Below are 25,567 nucleotides of genomic sequence, written 5' to 3'. Positions count from 1 at the left end.
GAGACACCTGAGTTTGAACAATACTTTTAATTCTTCCTGGTTGTGTCACTCTTGGAAAGTCACCTAACCTTTCTGAAACTCAATTTCCTTATTTATATACTGACGGTGATAATACATGACTTACCTTACTGGTAGTTATTATTATGGAACTACTTTATGAACCTCAATGTGCCATTATATCTTTTAGAATTCTTAGTAAGAGCTTTAAAAAAAAGAACTTTTAGTAAATGAGTAAAATATTTTTTAGTGATTTTTGAGTTAATATATCATTCCTTCTGCAGCCAGCAACTCTCATCTCTTTCCTGGGGGCTGTCTTACTAATAATCAAATGAAACATTGATATTTAAGGTCATACTTACCTGAACTACACTTAGTATTTGGCAAAATTAAGTAGTTAATACAATTTAAAGCCTCATCAGTACTATACTATAAGTTATTCAAAATAAATATAGGTCATTTTAGAAATGAAGTTCAGAGCTGTAGAAAATCTGAGATTTAATAGAATCTAAATCCTTTTGCAGAATAACAACAATGGAAAATAAAGACTGGAGGGAAAAAAAAAGCTAGATTTCTAGTTTGCAAGTGACTACATTCTCCCTACCTAAAGGAAAATAAGGTGTTTTATCAGAAGGACAGAAGAAAATGCTGAATTTAAATTTTATTCTTTTGAGTGTGTTTAGTTGGCTGGCCAAAAAAAAAAAAAAAAAAAAAAAAGATACTATGAAAGAATAAATATTTAGTACTTATTTGTAAGAGATGCTTAAAATATAGCCAGCCTATTACTACATAAGCATCAAATAGAATTTAAACAGAATAAGTTGTTTAAGTATTCAATTATATCTGTGTGACAAATCAATTTTGATAGACCCAATAAGATGACAACCAAACTCTCTTTGACAAACAATTTAGACACTGCCTACCTACTCTGACGTACTGTCTTACTAGCAATTTCTAAAATGTCATTTAAGCTTATCTCATCTGGTAAGTTGTTTTTCATTAGAGTTTATACTCTTATAGAATGACAAATAGAGTCTTTTGTTCTACAGCCAGAGTTTTAACTCCTGGGTGGCAAGGCCACTTCCCCAAAGAAAATGTATGTATTATCCAAGGCTAAATATAGAGTAGGCACCCAGTAAACACCTTTTAGTGACTTGGTGGACCAAAAGGGAATGTGCCCTTTTATCATGCATGGGACATTAATAACAATGGGAAAAGCTCCTCTGTAACCTTTGAAGTGTATGATTTTTTCCGTTTTGAGCCAGCTTTTTCATTCTTTCTTTTGCCTTTTCCATCTTCTTCTACTCTATCACCTTCCTCCTCACTGCTGGCATCTGCAGTATTGCCTCCTTCACCCTCAGTTTCTGAAGAGCTCTGTTGCTGAATTGCCTGAAAAATAATAAAAGATCAGCTAATTACACTGCGCAAAGTACCACAGGCGCACATACTCACATGGAAATGGTGATAAGAAATGGCTATACTTTAGGCATTTTACTTAGAAACAGCTTGGCTTATTCCTAAGGCTCTGGAGAAAAGGTCTGGCAGAGAGAATTTCTTCCAGTGGCCACTTAAACATCAATGATCAGATGAAGAAGCTTTAAATCTGAAGGGACCAATCAAGCTTTGATGATGGAAACCTGCACATTAAAGTCATGGTCAGTCACAGCATTAGGAGCACTATTTACTGAAAACATTTAGCTGGTCTTCTGGAGTAGAGAGTTTGTGTTCCTAGTAAGTAATCAACCAATTAGCAGAAGGACTATACATCTGCACAAGATCATTAGAGCATAAAAGCTAAAACTAAGAGATGAGATATGATGAAAAATAATATAAATTATTTACCTGATATCCAGTAAACTTGACTCTGGGATTATTTTCTATTTCCCACAAGCCTTCATTAAATCCTTTTCTTTTGTTAGATTTTCCAAACTTATCTTTATATTCTTTATAAGGGAAAAGATCTTTGGGTCCCAGAAATGCTCTGCAGAAAAGACATGGGAAATATAAGTGTCTTTTCAAATGTAATACATGTAACAAATCAATAGTAACAGAGTCAAAGTATTTTTTATTTAAATAATCCAATGCATATAGTACTTAAACTACTTATCAGATAAGTTATAAGGTAGTTCACCAAAAAAGGTAAGCATGGAAGAAATCAGTGCTATTTACTTCTTAACACCATCCTCACTCCCCATCCAGGCCCCCTAGTGCCTTGCATGGTATTTTGTATGCAAAGGATGATTAATAATCAGATGTTGAAAGACTAGGATGACTTCAAGTCTCAGACCAATTTTTTTTTAGTTTCATTTCCTGAATACATTGTGAATATGACATAGTAGGCAGAGTGCTGGTTTTAGAGTCAGAAAGACCTAAGTAAGTTCAACTTTACCTTCAGACATTTACAGGTTTTATGATTCTGGATAAGTTATTCAGCCCCTCCATCTTAGGCAATCCAACAAACTATAAGTAAAAAGGGCTGATTTGAATTGTTAGAATTTTCTCATTTGGAAGTTCCCTATATCAGCTAAATCAAAGGTCCTCTCCCTATCCCTAACACCTATTTGAATGAACCTATCTAAAGCTCATGGATTCTTATCCTACCACCAAATTTTACAAAATAGAATATAGTAATAACAACACTAGTTACAAAATGTAAAATTATGGTAAAAACAAATTACACATTAACTCATTTTCCCCTACTAAAATTCCTAGAAACCCCAAAACACCTATCCTAAAATAAATTCTATTATCCATATTAAAATCAATCACTAGCTAACATTGTATGGTCTTCTTACTAACAACTCATCCTCTCTTACTCAACCATGGAGTCTCTAAATTGTAAGATAATTTAAAGACTATAGGATCAGAGGATTTAGAATTAGAAGGAAACTTAAAAATAATTTTCTTTCTGTAAAGCTACACATTTTATAAATAAGGAAATAAGGCCTAGAAAGTTTCACCTTGTCCAACTTTCCATTCAATATAGAAATTATTTTTATAGCAACCATCATTATCCCTGGAAATCACACCTTAGAAGCATTCTCTGTCCTTGGGGTCCTTTCCTTGGATTGGAAAGACTCTTCCCAAAGTCTCCATTTAAGAGAGAATTGCATTATGGCAATCTCTTCAATTCTTGCTAGACTTTACTATTCTAAATTTTTCCAGCACCAGTTATCTTCCTGATGACTGATTTTTATGTGTTTTCTCCCTATCCCATTTCTAATTTCTTTTGTCTTCCTCATTAAAATGTAACCTCCTGGAAGACAGGGTCTGTCTGTATCTTGCTTGCATTTATCTTTCCAGTGTTTAGCACAATGCTTGATACAGAGTAAGCAGTTCATAAATGAAAGCTAATTTGAGATGGTTGGTAGAAAGTTCTTATACCAAACAAAAACTTTCTATTTCTATCACTGGTTCATTTATATTCTGGAGCAATATAAAATACATTTTCTTTCTCTTCATATATTTTTTCTTCTTTAAATATTTAAAGATGTTATCACATTTCCCCTAAATCTTCTTTCCTCCAAGCTAAATATTTTCACTTCCTTACACTTTTCTTCAATACAACAGCATGCAGATTAATCACTATTCTGATCTCTAATCTAGTTTGTCAAGGTTCCTTTGACAACAGATTATCCATTAATGAATACAATATTCCAGATAGCATGTTAAAAGCATATAATGAGAATATTAATTTTTATAATATAGATGTAATATTTCTAATATAATAGTAGCTTTTTTTTTAGCAGCTATTGCACAAAGAATTTAGTGAATGCCACTTATAATGAATTTTGATAGGTGCAATTAGAGAAGCAGAATAAATAAAAGACATCATGTGCTTAGAAGAGTTTATAATACAGTAGGAGAGACAAAACAAACACTTGTAGCAATTGCAGCAAAATGCAAAAATGTAATTATATTCAAAGGCTTAATTAGGTGGTATAGCATACAATCATATTAGCAACTTGAGGGTAGGGGACAGAGAAATGTGTCTTGCTGTAGTTAAAAGGTGCTTCATTAAGGAATTGGAACTTAACTGGACTTTGAAAAATATATTGAATTTCCTTGGCCCAAGAACACCACTCCTGAGCAATTAACCCTAAGACAAAAGGGAAGTTCTTGAAATATTTACAGCAATACTTTTTGTGGCAGCAAGAAATTGGAAACAAAGAAGATGCCTATGGCATAGGAATAATATATTATTGTGCCATAAGGAAATGACAATTATGAAGAATTCAGAGAAATTTGTGAACATAGATACATTGTATTTATTTTACATTGATATGTATTTAATTTTTTTTGTTTTTTCTGTATGTATACACACATATATGCATGTGTATGTGTATATATATATATATATATATATATATATATATATAATATATTATCCCCCTCATTAGACTACAAGTTCCTCACCTGTACAGATTGTTTCATTCTTTGTATTTCTATCCATAGTGCCTAGCTCATAGTTGGCATTTAATACATGCTTACTGATTGATTGGTACTTGTATAAAGTGATGTAGACTAAAGTAAGAAGAATTATGAGAATATCAGCAATCACAATAATGGAAAAGAAAATAATACACAAAAAGATATCTGCACATGGACTAATGCAAAGACCAGACAACTGATGAAACCAATTTTTCTGTTCTTTGTAAATACATCTAATACATCTCTATGAGTAGTTGACTACAGGTACCTAACCTAATGAGGCATATGCTATTCGATATGGTCAAGGTATAGCTTTGTTTTGCTTAACTGTTCTTCTTGGTTACACTAGTTCTCCCTTCCCTTTGCAACAAATGCCATGTGAAACACACAGGAGATAGGAACACAGATGTGTCACAGAAACAAAGTGGCTTTTTAAGTCGGTCAATAAAAATTTATGAAGCACCAACTCTGTGCCAGGCATTGTGCTAAGCACTGGGTATACCAAGAAAAGTAAAAGAGAATCCCTGCTCTCAAACAGCTCACACTCTAAGCAAAAGCACATCAGAACCAAGGACAACAATGCTAGGGGAAAAAATTTCCCCCAAAGGATAAAAAATTTAAGGTATCTTAGTGGGTATTCTGCAAGTTCAGAATGAGTCAAGCAGCGTGATATGCCCAAAGTCAATAAATATGTGCACTTTTAGATTGCATTGAAGAGGCAGAGGGAGCTAACTAGAGAGGAAAATGTCATTGTTGTACTCAAACTACATTTGAAGTATTAGGTTTGGTTCTGTGGACCATGGTTTTTAAAAGAACACCACTAAAACTGCAGAGCAGCTGGATGATGGGCCTTAAAACTGTGGCACATTAGAATGGTCGAAATAACTAGGGCTATGTAACCTAGAGAAGACTCAGGGAAGATGTGAAAGTTTTCTTTAAATCTCTAAAGGGTTGTCAGGGGCAAAAGGAATTTAACTTCAGAAGATCATAGATATAAAAGGACTCTCAAAAGCCTTCTAAGCCCTTATTGGGGGCTAATATAGAGGAAGAAACTAAAATTCAGGGAGGTTAATTAATTTGTTCAACGCACAGGTAGTATCAGAGGCAGGGTTTAAACCCAGATTCTCTTAACTCCAGACTCAGTGTTTCTTTCACAACACCCATTTTCTAGCCCAAGAAAATAGAACTAGGAGCAATAAGAGAAAGTTTCAGAGAGGGAAATTTAAGCTTATTGAAAGGAAAAACTCCTGAATTTTCAGAGCTATTCCAAAGTGGAATGGAATATTTTGGGAGATGATGCATTTCCTCACCCTCTTAAGATCTTAAAAAAAGATTAAATGACCACTTGTTGGATATGTTATAGGGTGGAGTATTGTTCAGATCTGTATTGGACTAGGGGATCACTGAAGTCTCGTCTAGTGTACAGATTCTGTGAATTATACCAACTAAATTCTGAAAAAGCAAACTTTCTGATGATATGGATACCCTTCCCCCAAATTAAGAAACAGGATATTGGAGTGAGAATGATCTGGATTCAGATTCTCCTTGGGATCCTTGCTGGACAACTCATTTGCCTTCTTTGGCCTCCATTTCATCTATAAAAGAGGATATTGGACTCAAAGGTCTTTTCCAGTTCTGCCTATAATCCCATGTTTTATCTCTCCGTGAATATCAGCTCCTACAGGGTAAAGACCTTTTGACATTTTTTAAATCCCTTATATCACCTAGCATGTAAATCTTTGCTGAATGAATGGGTTGAAATCTGTATTGAAGACACAATAGCAAAAGCTCATGGACTCACATAGAGGATTCCTCTGTAGAAGAATCACACATTTAATTAATGAATTGATGTTCATTTAAAGCTAAAGCATCTTGGTTTAGGGGGAGTTTTGAAAAGCCTCACATGAAGCTACAATGATATGCAAGGAAGAGCCTTCGGAGAGATGTTGAAGATGCCTTGAAACTGCGATATCTTATAAGAGGCAAAGGAATTGGGGACAGCTGCACATGTTTTAACAATTTGTGCTAAATCAAGACTGTCAATTTCTATCCTTTGCCTAATCTATTACCATTATTTTGCATTTTACATCTTGGAGCTGCCTTAGATTCTACCTAATCCTTAATTGTCTTGAACTCAGGACCGTCTGAGCTCACCTTTGCCTGATTTGTTATAACCCTTGCTTCAGCCTCTAGAACATCTGGTTATTCTCTTTTGGACAGAACAGAGAGTTAACGCTAAAGAGTACCTGGAAACAGTTATTTGAGAGTTAGTTAGAGCCAGAAAATAGGCTTATCATATTATCAGCTCACTCTCTTCATATACTACCCACTCACCTATGTATTCATCCAGTCTCTCATTCCTATTGGCCACATACCCTCTTCCTGATTTACCAAATTTGTCTTTTGTTTGATATTTGTGTGCAAGGAGTCATCCCTTCTATAATCACAAATCTAGGGAAACTTCCCCCAAGCTTTTTATCTTTGGGAATCCTATATGATGATAGAGATTAAATATAACAGGCCACAGAAACTACAGGGAGCCAGTGGTAGAGAGAATAAGGTATTGTGGACAAAATGTGCATAGAATGATGTGAGACACCCAATCAGCATGTAAAGTGGGGAGGGGAAGGAATGAGAGCAGGCCATTTGGTAATAACATCCCTCTCCTTTTTTCTGTACATACTCTTCAGGCTGAATATTATTCCTCTATTACATCTCTCCCTTAAAAAGTCTTCTTTTTAAATTGTCTTCCATGCTCATTTTAATTAGGTTTCATTTGGGGCAGCTAGATGGTCCAGTAGAGAGAATGCTGAGCCTGCAGTCAGGACAAACCTGTGTTCAAATATGACTTCAGATACTATGTGGTACGTGACTCTGGGCAAGTCACTTAACTGCTGTCTGCCTCAGTTTCTTCATCTGTAAAATGGGGATAATAATAGCACCTCCCAGAGTTGTGAGGTAAAATAATCTTACAGAGCTTAGCATAATACCTGGCACACAATAGGTGTTAACTATCATTATAATATAAAAATGGTAAGAAAAGGAGAGAATAGGTTGATTTGCCCTTTGCCTTATCTCCTATCCAAGGATTTACTATTTCTATTTGTTTGTTGTACGTCTCTAAATGTCCACAGACATGCATATGTACCTATGTATTTATGTATTAGAGGTCACTTTTTCCCAAACTATACCTAGTTTCTACATAATTACTTACAATGCTGAGTGGTAAGTTATCTCTGAATTATCAGAGACCCAATGGTCTAATCAATGTCTAATCAAATGTTTATCAGTAAAGGATTTGTAGCAAGTGGGATGAAAGGGGTAGCATCTTCTTAAGAAGATGAGAATCACCAATGCAACATAAAGCTCCTAACCAAAACGAGGCTTATAAAGCAATGGCAGTGACTGGAGGGTTTTATGTGGTTCTGAGATATGGACTTGGCCTCATATTCAGGTTCTGAAAGAGTTTTTTTTTTTTTTTAATCATCATTTTCCTCTAGCACTACTGAATCTTATCTAGGAAGACAGGATCGACAGGATTTTGGACCCTAGTCAGTCCAGCAGCACTTAAAGCAATGCTCATCACAGTACAGCTCCATAGGGTTTGACCTATATAGGGAATGGACATACCCAAAGAGTTTTCCTATGTTAAGCTGAAGTGAGGCAACCATAAATGTAGTCAGAAGAAATGTTTCAAAAGAATATGCTGAAAAGCAAAGTGCTCTAGCAGTGTACATTTGGGAAACAAGAGCAACAAAGAGTTCAGCTTAGTGTATTATATGCAATGATGGGGCAATTTTTTGCCTCATATCTAAGAAAAAATTCAAGTTATCTATGAGCCTAAGAAACAAGTTCAAACAATACTGAGCTGTGAAAGTAGAGACTTCTGGGGATGGTTTAAAGTTCTATGTGCTTTTTAAAAAAAGTGCAATAATATTTTCTGGCAAATGTGGCTAGGATTTCTTATAAAAAGCATTCTGATTGCTGCTAAATTTGGCTGTAGAGGGATTCCTGAAATACTTAATTCATTTTTTAATAGAGGCAAAAACTTTTCTTCTTCTTCTGGATGGTGGAGTAGGTTCATATTTCATTTAGCAAGGAAAGTGACATAATTTGTTAGAGCATCATTTGTCATCTAATGCCCTCTCTAGATGATCTCAAAGACCTCTTCCAGCTTTAAAATTCTATAACTCTATTGTGTTAGGAGAATAGAGAGGTGAGGAATAAAAATACCAACAGCAGACATTTACAGAGCACTTTTAAGTTTACAAAATGCTTCCTGTACAGTATTTCATTTGGTTATCACAACAATCTTATGAAGTAAGCATTTCAGGCAAAATGTACTAGGATAATTTTGCTAGTGTATGAAAGAGGAAACTGTGTTAAGATAAGCAGTTTGAAATTTTTAATGAGATGTAAAAGAATCTTAAGTAGTCTTTTGTATATCCAAAAGCCCACCATTAGCAGCTGTGTTCACAGCTGTCTTATCCTTGAGGGTCTGTCTATCAGGCAAAGAGTGAAATGGTACCCATGATACAGGTTTCCCTCCAGAAGGATTACAGAGCACCAAACTCAACTACACAAGGTCTAGGCAAGTAGAATCAAGAACCTAATTCTGAAATCAAATTTCATAATTTATTCCTGCTCCCATTTATTATTTTCACTTCCTGGTTTTCCTATCCAGTTCAATCACAACAACACCCTTAGAAAATTTTATAAAGGTCTAGAGCTGGAAGAGAAGACTTTAAGAGATTGTGTCTTGTTCAGAAACAGGACAGGAAGAGGAGAAATCCTTTACAAGAAAGGGATAATTTCACCCTGCAGAAGTAAGCAGGCCTACCCCAGTCCTTGGGGTTTGAAGAAAAGTCTGGAATCTACATAGGACCAGCAGTATACACAGGATGTATGCACAATGGCAGAAGCTCCCCATATAATCACCAATATCTAGCTGGAAAAGTAATGCTATTCAATACCAGACATTAATATTTCAATGTTTACTTTAGTGAAAAGACATTGTTTTCTGTTTTGATTAAATTGATTTTGATAGCATGTTAAGCTGTAGCTCCTTTATTAAAAATTTTACAGATTAAAATTGAAAGTTGTAATTTGATAAGACATTCATTTTTAAAGAATATAGCAATTTTTTGACTTACGTTTCATGGGTGCCAAAAAAGAAGATTGGGTACTTGTTTGCTGGAGGCTTCACAGCTCCCTCTGGGAGTTCATCAATCTGTTGAGGATAAAATTACATAGTACTGTTACCAAACATTCAGATAAATCATGTAAATCAGGTGAATCTCATAAAGGGATGACTATAATAACAAGAAGTGCTCTTTCTGTGACTAATTTCAAAACACAGTTACTGTTCTACTGCTCATACTTTCTCAGAAATGTTGTTGGCATTTAATTATGCCAGAGAAAGAGTAACAGGTCACTGCACTGAGAATCAAGAAATACAATGTTATAATATGATTCTAAGTCACACTTCTGAAATTTCAAATTAGATATTGTCACTGAGATAAATCACTTAGTATATCTGGCTCAGTGATTTTTAAACTTCTTAAATGCCACTGTTCATTCTCTTAGGTTCCATATCAACTCTATAAACATTAAAAAAGAAACCAATCCTAAAGCATTTAAGTCTCTTCCTCAAATAAGTATTCTAAAGAGTTCTTAAGTAGTAAACTTTCAAAAATTCACTAATTAAGAATAAAGGAAAAGAGAATATAGTTTGAATAAGTGAAAAAATGAATTTTCTAATAATTGCAAAAAATTACAATTTTAATACTTTCAATACAATTTCAACCCAAACCCAAAATGGCATAGAAGAAAAGGAGCTGTCACTGGGGTCATGATGAAGCCTGGTGGTTCAAAATCTACCTCTGCCACTCTGACTTAGTCATCCTGGACAATCATTCAACTCAGGGAACTCTGACATTTTAAGTTGTAAGACAGTTATGCTCTCATTAGAAGATGTAAGAAAATCCAAAACAGGAGTTTCTTACATCAGTGAGATTGCATATTTGAGCCAACCCCCCTATCAAATCCCAAAACTAAAGCTAAGAACATGTAGGCAGTGGTCCTGCATAATCTGTGTTTTTGAGTAAATAAGAAACACTTATACATAACAGATTGTTTTATGCAGCCAATGCTAGAGGTTTTAATGAAATACACAGGATACTTTGCTTTCATCAAAAGGTTATATGACCATATAAGATCTTATTTACATTATCATATTACTAATTTGCTTAGCAAACTCTTTTTCACAGATGACAGAAAGATGACTTTGAGCAAGTCAATTCATTTTTCTAAGTCTTATTTTCCTTCTCTATAAATTGAGGGTTAACAGGTATCCTTTAAGATGTCTTTTAGTTCTTAATCTATGATCATCTATATTGTGGTAAACAAAAGAGGGAAACAAAATGTCTTGATCAAAGTAGGATGTTTCCTATCTATTGAGATTATAAAGTAGATTAAAATAGGTCTATTCTATCTAAAATTGGAATCTGATTATCTTACTACATTCATGCCATTTAATATCAGTTAGGTCTTTAGTTAACAACCCTTCTATTATTCCATGATTGACTGTCTTCCTCCCCTAATGGTTATTGCAATTATGCTCTCTTTCAGAACCTCTTATTCCAACAACCATTTCTTAGTAGATGACCTTGATTTCAGCTTTCATCCTACATTGTTACTCCTAGAAGAGAGTTGTTGTTGTTCATCCAGTTCCATTCTACTCACTTTTTAACCTTTGCATGTCCCCTGGCACTTAAATACCTTGAATCTGGCTTCTAAGTTCATCACTTAACTGAAACTTCTTTCTAAGGTTAACAAAGTTCCCTTAATCATCATTCAAATGGTTTCTCCTTAGTTCTCATGTTTTTGTGTTTTGTTTTGTTTTATTTTGGTGAGGCAATTGGGATTATGTGACTTGCCCAGGCTAGTAAGTGTTAAGTGTCTGAGTTCTGATTTGAACTCAAGTCCTCCTGACTTCAAGGCTGGTGTTCTAACCACTGCACCATCTAGCTGGCCCTCAATGAAGATTTTGACACTTATTTTTCAAAACTCTTTCCTTCCTGAGTTTTTTTTTTTTAACACCTCTTTCTCCTGATTCTTTTGGAATCTTTCTTTTCCTAAAGGCTAACTAAATTCAATGTCACTTCCTTTATGAAGTCTATCCTTATCTCCTTCTCTTCACCCAAAATACCTGGCATTTATTTTGTAAGTATTTTGCATTTCTTTGAGTTCATGTTATTAATTCCAACACAAAATGAAAGCTCCTTAAAGGCAGAGAATGTTCTGGTTTTGCTTTTTTACTCCAAAAACTTAGCACATAGTGGACATTTAATGAAGTTCTTGACTGATTTATTTAGAAAACTGAAGTCATCCACTATGAACTCTTTCATTTTCCTTACCCTACATCTCAAAATTCTCCTCTTTACCTCCATATTTCTTTCTTTCTTTACTCTTGCTTCTAGAGAAGAAGTATTCCTTCTCCCTTTTAATGGTGCCTTTGATTCCATCCATTCTCACTCTGACAGGAACTTGGTCTAGTAACTATTATCTCTCTCTACAGTGATCAATATTTTCCTCTTTAAGAGTCCATCCCTTCCTTTCTACTGGCTCTTTTGCCACTTATAAACATCTCCTCCATCTTATAAAAATCTTCTCACTTTAACCTGAATTTCCTTCTAGCCTTCTTATATCTCACCTTTATTTCTCTCACATTCCCAGGAAAACTTGTCTTTTTCTTTTTCTTTACCTCTTTACCAGACACTCATTTCTCAGGTTCTCACAACTAGGATCCCCCCCAACTATTCTACTTTAACTGCCCTCTTTCAAATAAACTAATGATTTCTTAACTGCAAAATTCAGTGGTCTTCAGTGTCATTTTCCTTTATCCCTCTGCAACTTTTGACAAACCTCTTAATCTGGATTCTCTTTCCCATCTTCAGCATCTATAACATCTTTTTATTTCTCCCCTTAACTACTACACCATTCACTCCTTTTCATTCTTCCCTAGTTCGTCATTAATTCCCACTCTATAAGCAAGGCTATCTTTTGCTATCCTTCTCAATCTGTGCCTCCTTAGCTTATTAGCTCCTATAGATTTATCATGACTGACTGATTGAGGTTCTGGATCTCTAGTATGTACTACCCTGTATGTATTAATACTCTGTATTAACAAGATGCTTAACAAGTGCTTGTTGCACTGAACAGATAATTACACACACACACACACAAATATATATCACACACATATCTCTAGCCATAATCTCTTTATTGGGATTCTAGTCCTGCTACAAATCTCCACGTGAATGTTCCATCAGTAAATTCAACATGTTCCATCAGAAGGGAAGCAGCATGATAACAGTGGAAAAATAGTGCCTCTACCATCAGAGGACCTTAGGTCAAAACCCTCTTTTGATTCTTATTACCTTATTATTTGATTGGTTATTATTATTTGATTCTTATTACCATGGGTAACTCACTTAATCTCCTTGACTCTGTTTCCTCAGATGTAAAATGAGGGGACGGTTCTTAATGGTCTCTAATATCCCTTGTATATCTGAATCCTTAGGACTAGAGCCCTTGTCCAAAAAGAATTTATCATATTACCTTCTAAACTCACTCCTTTTTCAAAGTGCCACATTTCTGTTAAGTATACTATCAGTTTTATAATCACCCAGATCTGTAACCTTGTCATCTTTGACTTCCCCTTTCCTTTATCCCAAAATCCAATCAATGTTTAAGTATTCTTGGTTCTGTCCCCATTACAATTCTTCTCATTCATTTCTTTCTCCCTTGCTTCCAATTATACAACTACCACTTGAATTCCAGCCTTCATTACCTCTTGTCAGGATTACTTTGCTACTTGCTTGATTGATATTCCTGCTTCTACCTCTTCCTTTAACATTGGGTAGTGAAGTTAGCTCCCTATAACCAGTTTAACCACCTAATTTCCAGCTGCTCTCACACAAGTATCATTCTTCTTATCCTTCTTCCACTTCAACTCTGAGAATGGTAATTAAGTTATTTTGCCATTCCTGGAAAACACATGCCAATAAATTGCTCCATAGCTGTAATTACCACCCCTGACTTCACAGTCCAAAATACTCCTCTCTTGTCTATATGTATTGTCTTCTTTATTAGAATATAAGTTCCTTAAGGTCAAAGAAAAATCTTGCTTTTTGTACTTAACAAAATTATTTTTGTATCTGTATCCCTAGTATTTACCACAATGCAGGCATGAAAAGACTTAATAAATGCCTTTTCATTCATTCATTCATTTACTCATCTCCCAAAATAATTTTCATAAGGCACAGGCTTAATCCTGTCTTTATTTTCTGCTCAAAAATATTTAATGGTTCTTTATTGCTTCTAGGATAAAACATAAATTTCTTTGTTATATCTCCCCCAAACCCCCTAATTATCAGCAGGTATGACAATGAAAAGTATGGTGAAAATGCAGTTAAAAAAACACTGAATTCTTGCTTGGAGACCCAAAACTTTGGATTATAAATCCTAAATTTAGAGTTAGAAAGAATTATAGAGACCATTGAGGCCGAAGAGGAAAGTAAGGTTAAGGAAGATCAGTGACTTGTCCAAAATCATGTGATATGTAAGAAACTTAAAACTTATATCTTCCTGAATTTCAGCCTAGTTCTCTATCCATCCTTCAACCAAGCAGCTTCTTAGAGGACAGAGACATACATAAAATGGCCCAGTTAAGGGTAAGCTCAGTAGTAACCAAGTTAAAAGTTAAGGTTTTCGTCACAGCCAATGCTTGATTATCTAATAAACATTTAATTTATAAATTAGTTTTTTTTTCCACCCTATTTCCTTCACTCCTTCAATAATTTATCCATGTTATCACAGAAGCAAGTAGGAAGCAGCTAGATGACACAATGAATTGAGTGTTGAGCCTGGAGGCAGGAAGACTCAACTTCCTGAGTTCAAATCTAGCCTCAGAAAGTAGCTGTGTGACCCTGGGCACAGCGTGACACTTTACCCTAGTTGCCTCAGTTTCCTCATCTGTAAAATGAGCTGGAGAAAGAATTGGCAAGTCATCCTAGTATCCTTGCCAAGAAAATCTCAAACAGGGTCACAGAGAGTCATCACAACTGAACTACCGCAAAGAGGCCACAACAAATAGAGATTAAAAGCTTAAATTTATGTATTTCAGAATTTGTTAGAGGTGACTGTAAAAAGGTTTGAGCAAGAGTTTGAAATCAATAGCTAAAATATTGGAATCTCTTTCCAGTAAATTATTCATGCTGACTTCCCATTACTATGAATAATAAGCACCTGATTCTTCAGATAATTATAGTTTCCATGTTTTCTATAATGCAATTTCTATCAAGAATATAATTCTTAGAGTTTAGAAAAACTCATACTAGCTAGTAACTTTGTGTTTATTTAGAGTCTATAAAAGAACATGGCTCAGTACTAAGTATGATACTTAAAAGTAATAATTAGACAATGTCTTTACCAATCTTGTACTCTACTGATAAGGGAAACACATTTCAAATGACAAAATGAAATCTACACTAAAATATACTATGCAGAAAGTTTTCTGGACAAAGCATTCTGCATAATTTAAGGTGAACACCAATTCAAACTTAAAGTGATTTCTACATAAGAGAAAAAGGCCTAAAATTTTATCATTTACAATGATTTTTTATTGATATTTGTCTAACCAATAATAATTGCTTTATTTTTAAACAAAAATGATAAATGAGGTCAGAACAGTAGTGTCAATGATGCTATTTATGGTCTTAATTAGACATTCTACCTTAACACACTTTACTATGTTTTCTACTTTAATATGTCAAAACACTGGCTTCAAAGTATGGGCATCAGAATAGGAATCCCTGTTAAACCTAATATAAATTAAATTAGTTTCAGCAAATGATGTTATTATTAAACTTTATGATCACTTCAGTCTCTTGTGGATGTTTGTAGAACAAACTATTGTGGAACAAGAAAATTATGAAATTTCCAATAGAAAAATCCATGTCCTATGCTGCTGAGATGGCAGGCTTTTAAAATAATTTTATATTATAATATATACATTAAATTTAAGATAGCTTTTTGGAAGTAAGAAGATAAAAAGATATGTTCTATCATACAGACCTTGGGCTAGACTAAACAATTTACTTCCCCAGTTTGGATAATCTGACTAGAAGAGAAGTAAAAATGAAAATGATCCCACAAGTGAAAAATTAGGTCCACCCCAAATTTGTTATTTAATCTCAACTGGGCTCTCACTGTTACAGTTATGTTTTTATTCTTCCAGTTATGGAAGAATACTGTCCACAACAACTATTCCAGACTTTCTCTTTCAAATTCCCTTAAACTATTACTTCTTTGCTCTACTTTAGCAGAGTGGCTCAGTAGGTATAGTGCTAGATCTGAAGTCAAGAAGACCCGAGTTCAAATTCAGCCTCAAATATTTATTGTCTGTGTGACCCTAGGCAAGCTACTTGACTCCCAGGGTGGTTGTTAGAATAAAATGAGATAATTTATGTATAACACTTTGCAAACCTTATGATGCTATCACTTCCTGTGAGAACACAGGCCAGTTATCCTCTCTTCAAATGCATGCCTAAAAATTTATTTTAAAGTCTCATTCCCCAACAGATAAATAGATAAAGGATACAGGCACTTTTCAGAAGAATTCAAAGTTATCAATATTCATATAAAAATGCTCTAAATCACTAATCATTAGAGAAAAGCAAATTAAAACAACTTGAGATATTATCTCATATCCATCAGATTAGCTAACATGACAGATGCTGGAGAGAATACACGAAAATAGGTATACTAATGCATTATTAGTAGACTCCTTGGTAAACTAATCCAATCATTCTAGAGAGCAATTTGGAAATATACCCAAAAGGGTATATATTTAATTTGTTGGAAATTAAGGAAGAACCCAAGAATTGAGGAGTAGCTGAAAAAGTTATGGTTTATGATTGTGATGAAATATAATTGTGCTGAAAAATGATGAAGGGATGACTTCAGGAAAAAACCTGAGAAGACTTATGAATTGTTGCAAAGTGAAATGAACAGAATCAGGAGAACAATGTATACAGGTAAAGCTATATTGTAATAAAAATCATCAGTGAAGATTTGGCAACAAATTTATGTTCAACAGGAAATCATCCCACAGCTTCTATTCAATAATCATAATAATTCCAATGGATTCGTGATCAAAAATGCTATCTACCTCCTGATATAAAATTGTGGAATTCAAGTGAAAAATTGAAGCACGTGATTTTCTCTTTCTTAATTTTTCTTGCAATTAGGCTAATATGGAAATATGGGTTGCATGATTCTTATGTTTTTGTTTTTGTTTTTTTGCTTTCTTAGTGGTTGGGAACAGGGATAGAAGAAAGGACAGAACTGAAATTTTAAATTCCAATAACAACAAAAAATCCTTTTATATTGTTTCTCCTTCTTCTTTCTTCCTTTGCCCCAAATAGAGATGGTTCTTCTTTATATTTTAAGAACAATCAGTTACCATGTTTTATCAATTCTAACTCTATAACTTCTTCCATGGATTCCCTTTTCTTCACTCACAAATTCTATCAGCCTAGTTCAGGATCCTGTCATCTCACGTCTGGATCAGTGAAATAGCTTCCTTGTGGTCTCACTGCTTCCAATTCTCTTCCCTTTCCAAATCATCATTCATACAGCTGCAAAAATAATCTTAAAGCAATAGTCTGTTCATATCACTTTACCTTCTCAAATATTCAGCGCCTCCCTATTGCCTCTGACACAAAAGACAAACTCTTCATTTTAACATTTAAAAGCCTTCACACTTGCCTTTTCCAAATTAATTTCATACTTTACACTCTACATTTCAGCCTACTCATTGTTTGCCAATCAGACCATGCTCATTTCCTGCTTCCCCATCTTTTGCATGGGCTCTTCCCCATTTTTTGAATATTATTTCGTGCTCATTTCCATCTTTCAAATCTGTAGCCTCCTTTAAGGTTTAGCTTGTCTCTTATCTTTTTTTAGGAGACCTTTCCTGAGATCCTCCAATCCTTCCTAATGTCCTCACCCTAACTTCCACTAGTTTAATGTCTCTCCCTCCTGAAATCATTTTGTATTTATTTACTTTAAAATGTAAGTTTTGCATTTCTCTAGTAGTGTGTAAATCCTATGAAGACAGAACTGCCTTTCATTCTGCTTTTGTATTCCGTGGGTCTTGTTATAATAAATACTCACTGAATTGATCTGAGAAATGTAGGTTTTTTTGAAGTGGATTTTATAGAGGAATGTGGACCAAAAAAGAAAAAAGAAAAAAAGGAAGAAAATTTGTTTAATAAAAAGAAGAGACGAATTTTAATTAAAAGGAAGAAAGTGACAGGAAGAAAAAAATAATGACCAGAAACCCATCAAAGTACATAATTTGCAGGCTGATAACAATTCTATTAGTTTTTCTAACTTTATTAAAAAATTACTCTAATTTTGCATACCTCACTTCATCTGAATTCTTCATCTCTTTTACCTCATTAAGTAAGGGAAGTGGAAATATAGGCAACAAAATGAGTAAAATGATTGATTTAAATTTTTTTGTTTCATTTTCTATATTTAGATTTTTGGCTAAAAATCAAAACCATACAAAAAATTTTTATTGAAGACATTTAACTATAAAGAAATTATCCTAAAAATTATTTTTATATTACACAGATAACATATCCAAGTAATCTACTAAGTAGGTGCTTAAAAAGGTCATGGAGGCAACTATCTTATAATGTTCCTATGAGGAGTAAAAAAATTGGTGGACAAAATTTTTAATGAATTTTTTTATTTTGCTCAACTTCAAATCTGAATTATGTTAATTTAAAGAAAAAGACTATATCACAAATTAAGGATTAGAATTTTAAAAATCATTTGAGGTAATATATTCAAGTACACTTTTTAAAAATAAGTTTTGCTATGTAGATAGCTAATGTTCTTGTCAGAGAAACATCTGAGTTAATCCTTAATTGTTAAAGGTGAACTGTGGACCGTGCCACAGACACTTGGCTATAATTTTTCTTTAGCCATCGAAGGTACCGTAAATTTCTAAGCTAATTGTAAATATTTGAGAAATATGTTTGCCACTAAGATTTTTTAAAAATCCCTGTCTTAGTTCTCTTAAACGCAGAATTCTAGAAAAAGATGGACCTTTCTTCAAGATGGCTGAGTTCCAACTCCTGATTTGTCAGGTATGTCATTTAATCTTTGAAGGACTCACTTTCCTCATCAGTAAAACAGAGGGGTTGGGCTAGATGACCCTTAAGGTCCCTACTACTGGGAGAATGATAATTAGAGTTTTACTAGCAACAGTATCTTCTGCAGAAGTGTAAAAAAAAAAATCACTCCTCTTCCCAGAATTACTGTACTCTAAAATGAGATGTTGTCTAATGTTTCAAAAACAAAGATTCTATTTTTCTGTTAGGGAATTAAAAAAAAAAATTAAGAAAACAATGTTGCTTGAAGCAACAACGTCACATTACCCAAACTTAAAATTTTCTCCCTGACTTCATTTAATCTTTTGGTTTTTTGCTCAGATTTTACTTCACATTTGTTATTAAAATAGTCACCTTGAACTTAAATAAATATATTCTATATGCCCCCAGGCACATTCATCTTCTCAAAAATACAATGTTCTTCCTATCACTTCTCTGTACAAAAGTCTCTTTAAAAGAAGCAGTGCATATCAACACTGAAAAATTCAATAGATTATAATTGTCTGTACTTCAGTTTTTTGCAAGATAATTTTTTCTGGGAAAAATATATTTGGGCCAATATTTTACATTGGAAGCAAGCAATGTAAAATGGAGCAGGGCCAGCTAGGTGATGCAATGGATAGAGCATTGGCCCTGGATTCAGGATGACCTGAGCTCAAATATGGCCTCAAATACTTAGTAGCTGTGTGACCCTGGGCAAGTCCCTAATCCTGATTGCCTCCAAAAAGAAGAATTATGTAATAGAGGGAGCATTTGATTTGGACTAGTCAGACTTGTGGTGAAGCTCTCCTGATGCTTAACAGCTGTATAATGAGGGCAAATTATTTTACTTAGTTTCAATTTCCTAATAATTCCATAATGGGGATGATAATATATGAGTACTTACAGAATTAGAAAGATGTGTTCATAAAACCCTATAAAAACGTGAATTATAGTTATATTCAATATAGTCTTTTACTATAATAGGAAGTTTTCCACTAACATAGTTAACATTAAACTTTCAGTTTTTTAGAAAGCTTATATAACACAAGACATTCTATTTTATAGAATCATAGTACTGGAAGGATCCTGAGACAATTTAATTCAACATTTTCATTTTATAAATTTTAATGCTTATTAATATTATTATTATTTTTGCTGAGGCAATTGGGGTTAAGTGATTTGCCTAGGGTCACACAGCTAGGAAGTGTTAAAGGTCTGAGACCAAATTTGAACTCAGATTATCCTCATTTCAGGGCTGGTGCTCTATTTATTGCACCACCTAGCTGCCCCCCATTTTATAAATTAAAAAAAAAATAAAACTCATAGCATCCCAGGTCCATGGAGCATTGCTGAATTTAGTATATATTTGTAAGAATAAAAAATTTCAGAGTGCTCATAATTCTGAGAGACATGATGGTTGGGCCTGTAAGAATGAGTGGATTCCTGTGTAAGAAATGGACACTCTTACACAAAAAGTGAAACGTATGTCCTTCTTTAATCATGCTAAGCCAAAATGAATTTCTCAAAAGACTTAGGAAAATTGGTAAAAGAAAATATAAGGTAAGCAAATTTATCATAGAATATGAATAAATTTTAAACTTAGAAATAGATATGTTAACAGTTAGTTCATAATAATGATAAATGATAATTTATCTAGTGCCTACTATATACAAATCACCATATGAAGCACTTTATAATTAACATCTCATTTGATCCTCACAACTCTGGGAGATAGGTGCTTGTATTATCCCCATTTTACAGATGAGGAAACACAGCAGTTAAATGTTTTGCCCAGAGTCACATAGCATAGAAAACCACCATCAAGAAGTTTCATACAACCACTTCCTGACCCCAGGATCAAATTTATGTCCACTGTGCCAAAAAATACCCAAATAGAGTTTTCTAGGGAAAAAAGACCCCAACAGAGGTTCTAAAAAGTGTGAATCTCTCCATTTAAAAATTGTTCAAATAAATTTTAAAAGGTTCAGAGGTTTAAAAAATCCTTTTTAAATGATATGAAAAAATTAGTAGGCTAGATAATGTGCTGTCTTAAGCAAATAGTTCCAAAATAATTTGAATATAAATGGCAAATTTCAAAGGTGAGGAAAATTTGGTGATGAGAAATCTGGAAGCCCAAGACTGCTCATTAGAAACCACCATCAAGAGATTCCATACAAGCATTTTCTGGAGGTTGCTAATGAGGGAAGGAAAAAAGGGCAATCTGAAAGCAAGTATTTTCAGTCAAACTGGACAGAAGAAAAGGCAGGGTGGACCATCTTATCTACAAAGAGGGAATGTAAGCGAGGGAGCTAATGAGGACATGTAAGAATGTTAGACCAATTGGTTAGCTTCTCTCAAATACAAGTAAAGGTTATTGATACAACTCTGAAGCAGGAGAGTATTTATGAGTAGTGGAAAAACAATGGGCCTAAGCAAGAAATTTGTAAGACTTTTTTTTTTTTTTAAAGAAACAAGAACTAAATATGTAGTGATATAACAAGAGAATATATTTAATTTGTAACTATGAGTTTGTATTTCAGTAAACTTTACTTTATCAGGGTGCCTAGTTGAAAATTTGAAATCTGAAAATTGAAATATTTGAAGCATATATTACTTTCGTTAGACTCTTGGGATCTACGCATGGAAATTGAGACATACCCAGTTGGCCAATGAAGCAAAAACTCAAGGCACTACTCATTTGGGAGCAGTCAATTGAAGGGCAGATAGAGTGTTTAAGGACCAATAATACATCTCAAATAGGTTGGTTTTGTGCACCTCAAAACTGAAGTGAAAGCAAACATAAAAAATCACAAAACAAACATTCCCAATGTCAAAAAGTAACAACAAGGTGGTAGAGTAGATATATCACTAGACTTGAAGTCAGGAAGACTTGAGTTCAAATCCTACCTATTTGGGTGACAGTGGGCAAGTCATTTAATTCTTCTGAACTGGTTTCCTCCTTTATAATAGGAAAGGGTTGTATTCAATGATCCCCAAGTTCCATTCAAATTCTGATTTATGATACTATGATTATCAGTGAATGTTAATAAGGGAATAGGGACAGGGAGAGGTCAAAGATGAAGAAACGAAAGAGTAGCCAAAAAAAAAAAAAATAAAAGGAAAAACAACAAAATTTTTCAAGGGCAAAATAACAGGAAGAGAATAAAACAAAAATAAAGGAACTATCCATAGCCATATTAAGGTATAGATTAAATAATATATCTCCAAAAGAGAATTTCTTTTTTTTTTATCTTTACAAGTGAGAATTATTTAAAAAATTCTCCTCATCAAGCTTCAGAGGAAAGACAAGGAAGTAGGAAATCTACATGTTTCCAATCACAGGACAAAGAAATAAATATTGTGGTCTTTATCACCACAAACAACTGGAGTGTCTTTTATGTACAATGAATTATGCAAGATAGTGGGGAAAGAGGTATAAGACAGGATGTGAAATCAAGGGACTTAAAAATTGTTTAATAAGGAAGAATAAGAATTTATTAAGCATCTGTCATATGCCATACGCTATGCTAAGTAGTTCACAATTATTATCTCATTTAATCCTCACAACCACCCTGGAAGAAGGTAGTATTATTATCCCCATTTTCAGTTCAGGATATTGAGGCAGACATTAAGTGAATTGCCCAGGTCATATAGCTAAGAAGTGTCTGAGCAGAGATTCAATCTTTCTGACTCCAGGTTTGCCACTCCATTCAGTACCCCACTTAGCTGCCTCAAAATTAAGTAAGTAGGATAGATGTATCAAATCATTACACAAGAAAAGGTAACGTAACTCAAATGTCAAAACTAGTAAAACTCAGAAGATGTTATCACTGAGGTTAGGAGCCCTTTCAAAAAGTCTCCTACAAAGATATCATGTGAGCCAGATCTCAAAGGAAGGTTAGAACTTGAGTAGAAGGCAAGACATTCCAGGGATAAGCAAAGGTACAGAGGTGGGAAAGCACATGGAATATTGTGCTATGTAAGGGAAAGGAGCCATGATAAAAAAGAAATCAGTTTCACTGGAGTGGAAAACTCCAATGTAGGCAAATTGCAGAATATAAAGATACAGAGATAAGCAAGGTCTAACCTGGAGAGAGCTTTGAATGCTGGCATTTTAAAAATATAGACAGAAGAATCAGAAAACTATCATCTAGGAAGCTATCATCTAGGAAGATGAATCTGAAAGTTCTGTATAGAGTGGTTGGGAGAGAGTTGCAATTAAAGGCTCTGGGTTTAAAATAGATTCTGCCTGAGACCATTTAGGAGACCAACACTGTCAAGGAGTGAGAGAAAGAGAATATGGACAAAAATGATGGCAATGACTTATGAAAAGGATGTATATGAATGGCATTTGGAAGGAAATAAGGAAGAAAGGAAAAATTCCAAAATCACTGTTTGAGATTAACCTAGAGACAGTTAAAGACCGTTAGAGATTATCTAGTCAAAAATCCTTTATTTTAATAATTAAAGACAGGTTAAATAAATTGCTCCAGCACACATTACAAATTAAGTGGAAGAGCTATAGCTAGTTTGAAGCAGATTTGAAATTGTTCTTCTGAATCCCAAGCCCAATGTTCTCACTACCTTAGAATATTTTGCCACTCTATACCTCTATCTCTTTACTACATATATATTTTCCTGATGATGGAGGTCAGGGTGGGAAAGGTAGAGAAATAGAGGAACCAACTATGAACATGGAAAGGAAAAACCTAGACAGACAGACAAAAAGAGGCAAGTCCAGGAGGGACCTAGTTTTTAATAAAAGACATTGAGTTAGGTTTTAGACAACAGGGTATACAACAGAGAAAGATAGTAAAGCTCCCATCTGACAGGTCAAGAGGGATGTAGATTTTGGATATTAGGGAATAGGAGCATTTAATTTTATACCACTCTCTCCCTCTAAAAAGCTTTGACATTCAAAAAATTTGAAGTAAATTAAAATGAATAGCTTTGATAATCTCATTAAATTTCCTGATAATTAGAGATACCCTGGAATGCTAGAAATGATCAAACTTGAGAACTATTCAGTTTTTCACCAAGTTTATGGGGGATGGGCGGGATCAGATCTCTCAAGATTTCTTTAAGCTCTCATTTGCTGCATTTTCTAGCAGAAAAGGATTTATCTCATTTTATATAAACTTGAAGAGATGAACTCAATTGGACTCTTATCAATAATAACATGGAGAATGTATTCCATAGATTTATTATAGACACCTTTATATGAGTTGATCCCTATAACTTCCGGTATTCACATTCCATCTTGATCCAAATAGCCACATTTTAAAGTTGAAAAGAGATAAAATGTTTCACTGAAAATAAACTAAATCAAAACAAAGTCTTCTGACAAATGGATCAGGCAGTTTTAAAATACTCAATAGAAACACTCCCAAAAAACAAAATGGGAAAAGAATGTTAAGAAAAAATGAGTTTCAACTAAGAATCAATTTAAAAGGAATTTTAAAAGCACGTTCTACGTACAAGACATGATAGTCACTGGGAATACAAAATTTGGAAAGAAAGTTCCTTACTTCAAGGACCTGACAATCTAATGAAGTATATATGACTCTTTTTTAACCAATAAGTGTGATACAAAGAAAAGTGTGATAAAAGCCAAGGGGAGATTCAAAGCACTCTAGGGAAATCTGAGGAAGGAATGATTATTTTTGGCTGAGCTGGGCCTTGGGAAAAAAAAAAGGAGAATCTTTACTTTTAGATGAATAGGGAGTGAATTTCCAACATGTGGCAAGGGTAGGCATTTGAATGCACAAAAAGTATGGTCCAGAATGGGATTTGGAAAGCTAGTTGTCTAATTTGGCTGGAAAGAAAAAGGCTAGAAGGAGAGCAGTATGGATGACTGCTAGCAAGGTATACTGGAGCCAGAATGTCAAGTCCTTTAAATGCCAAATGATAGAGTTTGTAATTTATAATATGTCATGAACTTTTCTAAGGTAGGGAAGTAAAATGGTCAGACTTAGATCAGCATGAGGAAAAATATTTTTGGAAGATCAAAATTCAAACCAGATCAACATGCAACTTTTGTTGGTGGGATTTCTTTATTCTAGAAACCTAAAGGGCATTGACATAGTTAAATGTATAATCATTGCCCTATTTTAAAGTAATTTTTAAGTTTTAGAAATTTATTTAACATTCTACCCAGCTGGTCTTCTACCTAATATTCATAACATAGGTTGTCTGAGTTTTTGATTTCTACTGGCTCTGTAACTGTTAGAAACTGAAAATGTGTTAGGTAGGCAGCTGCTAGGGTTAAGGAAACTCAGGATGTCATGCCACATTAAAGGGAACTTCATGTCAAAACAAAGTGCCACTGTGCAGGGGCTGAGAATCAGTGCGTTAGAATGTCACACTAATGAGGCCAAACAGCCATGATTCATGAGAGCTGGATGAGATCATTTACTGCATTTGCTACAGAATTAAAACCTGCACACCTAAAAACTTTGGAAAAATATATCCAATTGGTCAATAAGACTAGGTGAAAAAAAGTAAAGGAGTATAAATTTGTCACCATGAGTTATAAAAGAAAGGTAGGTGTTTGTGATTTAAGTTAGCTAAAGAGCTTTTATAGAGTTTTAGAGTAGCAAAGGAATACTATTCTGGAAAGAATAATAGTATGGTGTACAGATTGCATCCCTGGCTCTCACACTTATCAGCCCAGTGACCCTGGGCAAAGCCCTGGACACTTGAAAAATCTGTTGCCTTTTCCCCCCCTTGATTTATATTCAATCTCCATAGTTCTTTTTCTGGATACAGATGGTGTTTTCTATTTCCAAAGTCTACTGGGACTGCTTTGGATCACTCAAACACTGACAAGAACTAAGTCTTTGATAGTTGATCATCACACATTCTTGTTGTTATTGTGTACAATATATTTATGGTTCTGCTTGTTT

General features: G+C 34.1%; 1 protein-coding gene across 3 annotated transcripts in view; it reads right to left on the bottom strand.

Annotated features, from left to right (window-relative positions):
• Window positions 1-25,567, bottom strand: part of HDGFL3 (HDGF like 3) — a 141,181-nt gene that overhangs the window by 74,472 nt on the left and 41,142 nt on the right. For all 3 annotated transcript variants that reach the window (XM_031955679.1, XM_031955678.1, XM_003755456.4), the window contains exons 2-4: window positions 9,582-9,658; window positions 1,840-1,978; window positions 1,228-1,386 (exon numbers count right to left, since the gene is read on the bottom strand). In XM_031955679.1, the coding sequence (XP_031811539.1) occupies window positions 1,228-1,386; window positions 1,840-1,978; window positions 9,582-9,658 (375 nt within the window). The remainder of the gene's footprint in view (window positions 1-1,227; window positions 1,387-1,839; window positions 1,979-9,581; window positions 9,659-25,567) is intronic.

Source organism: Sarcophilus harrisii, chromosome 2 (assembly GCF_902635505.1).
Source record: "Sarcophilus harrisii chromosome 2, mSarHar1.11, whole genome shotgun sequence".
Taxonomy (NCBI): domain Eukaryota; kingdom Metazoa; phylum Chordata; class Mammalia; order Dasyuromorphia; family Dasyuridae; genus Sarcophilus; species Sarcophilus harrisii.
Note: the sequence above shows the minus strand (reverse complement) of the source record. Positions and strands in the feature narration are given on the sequence as shown.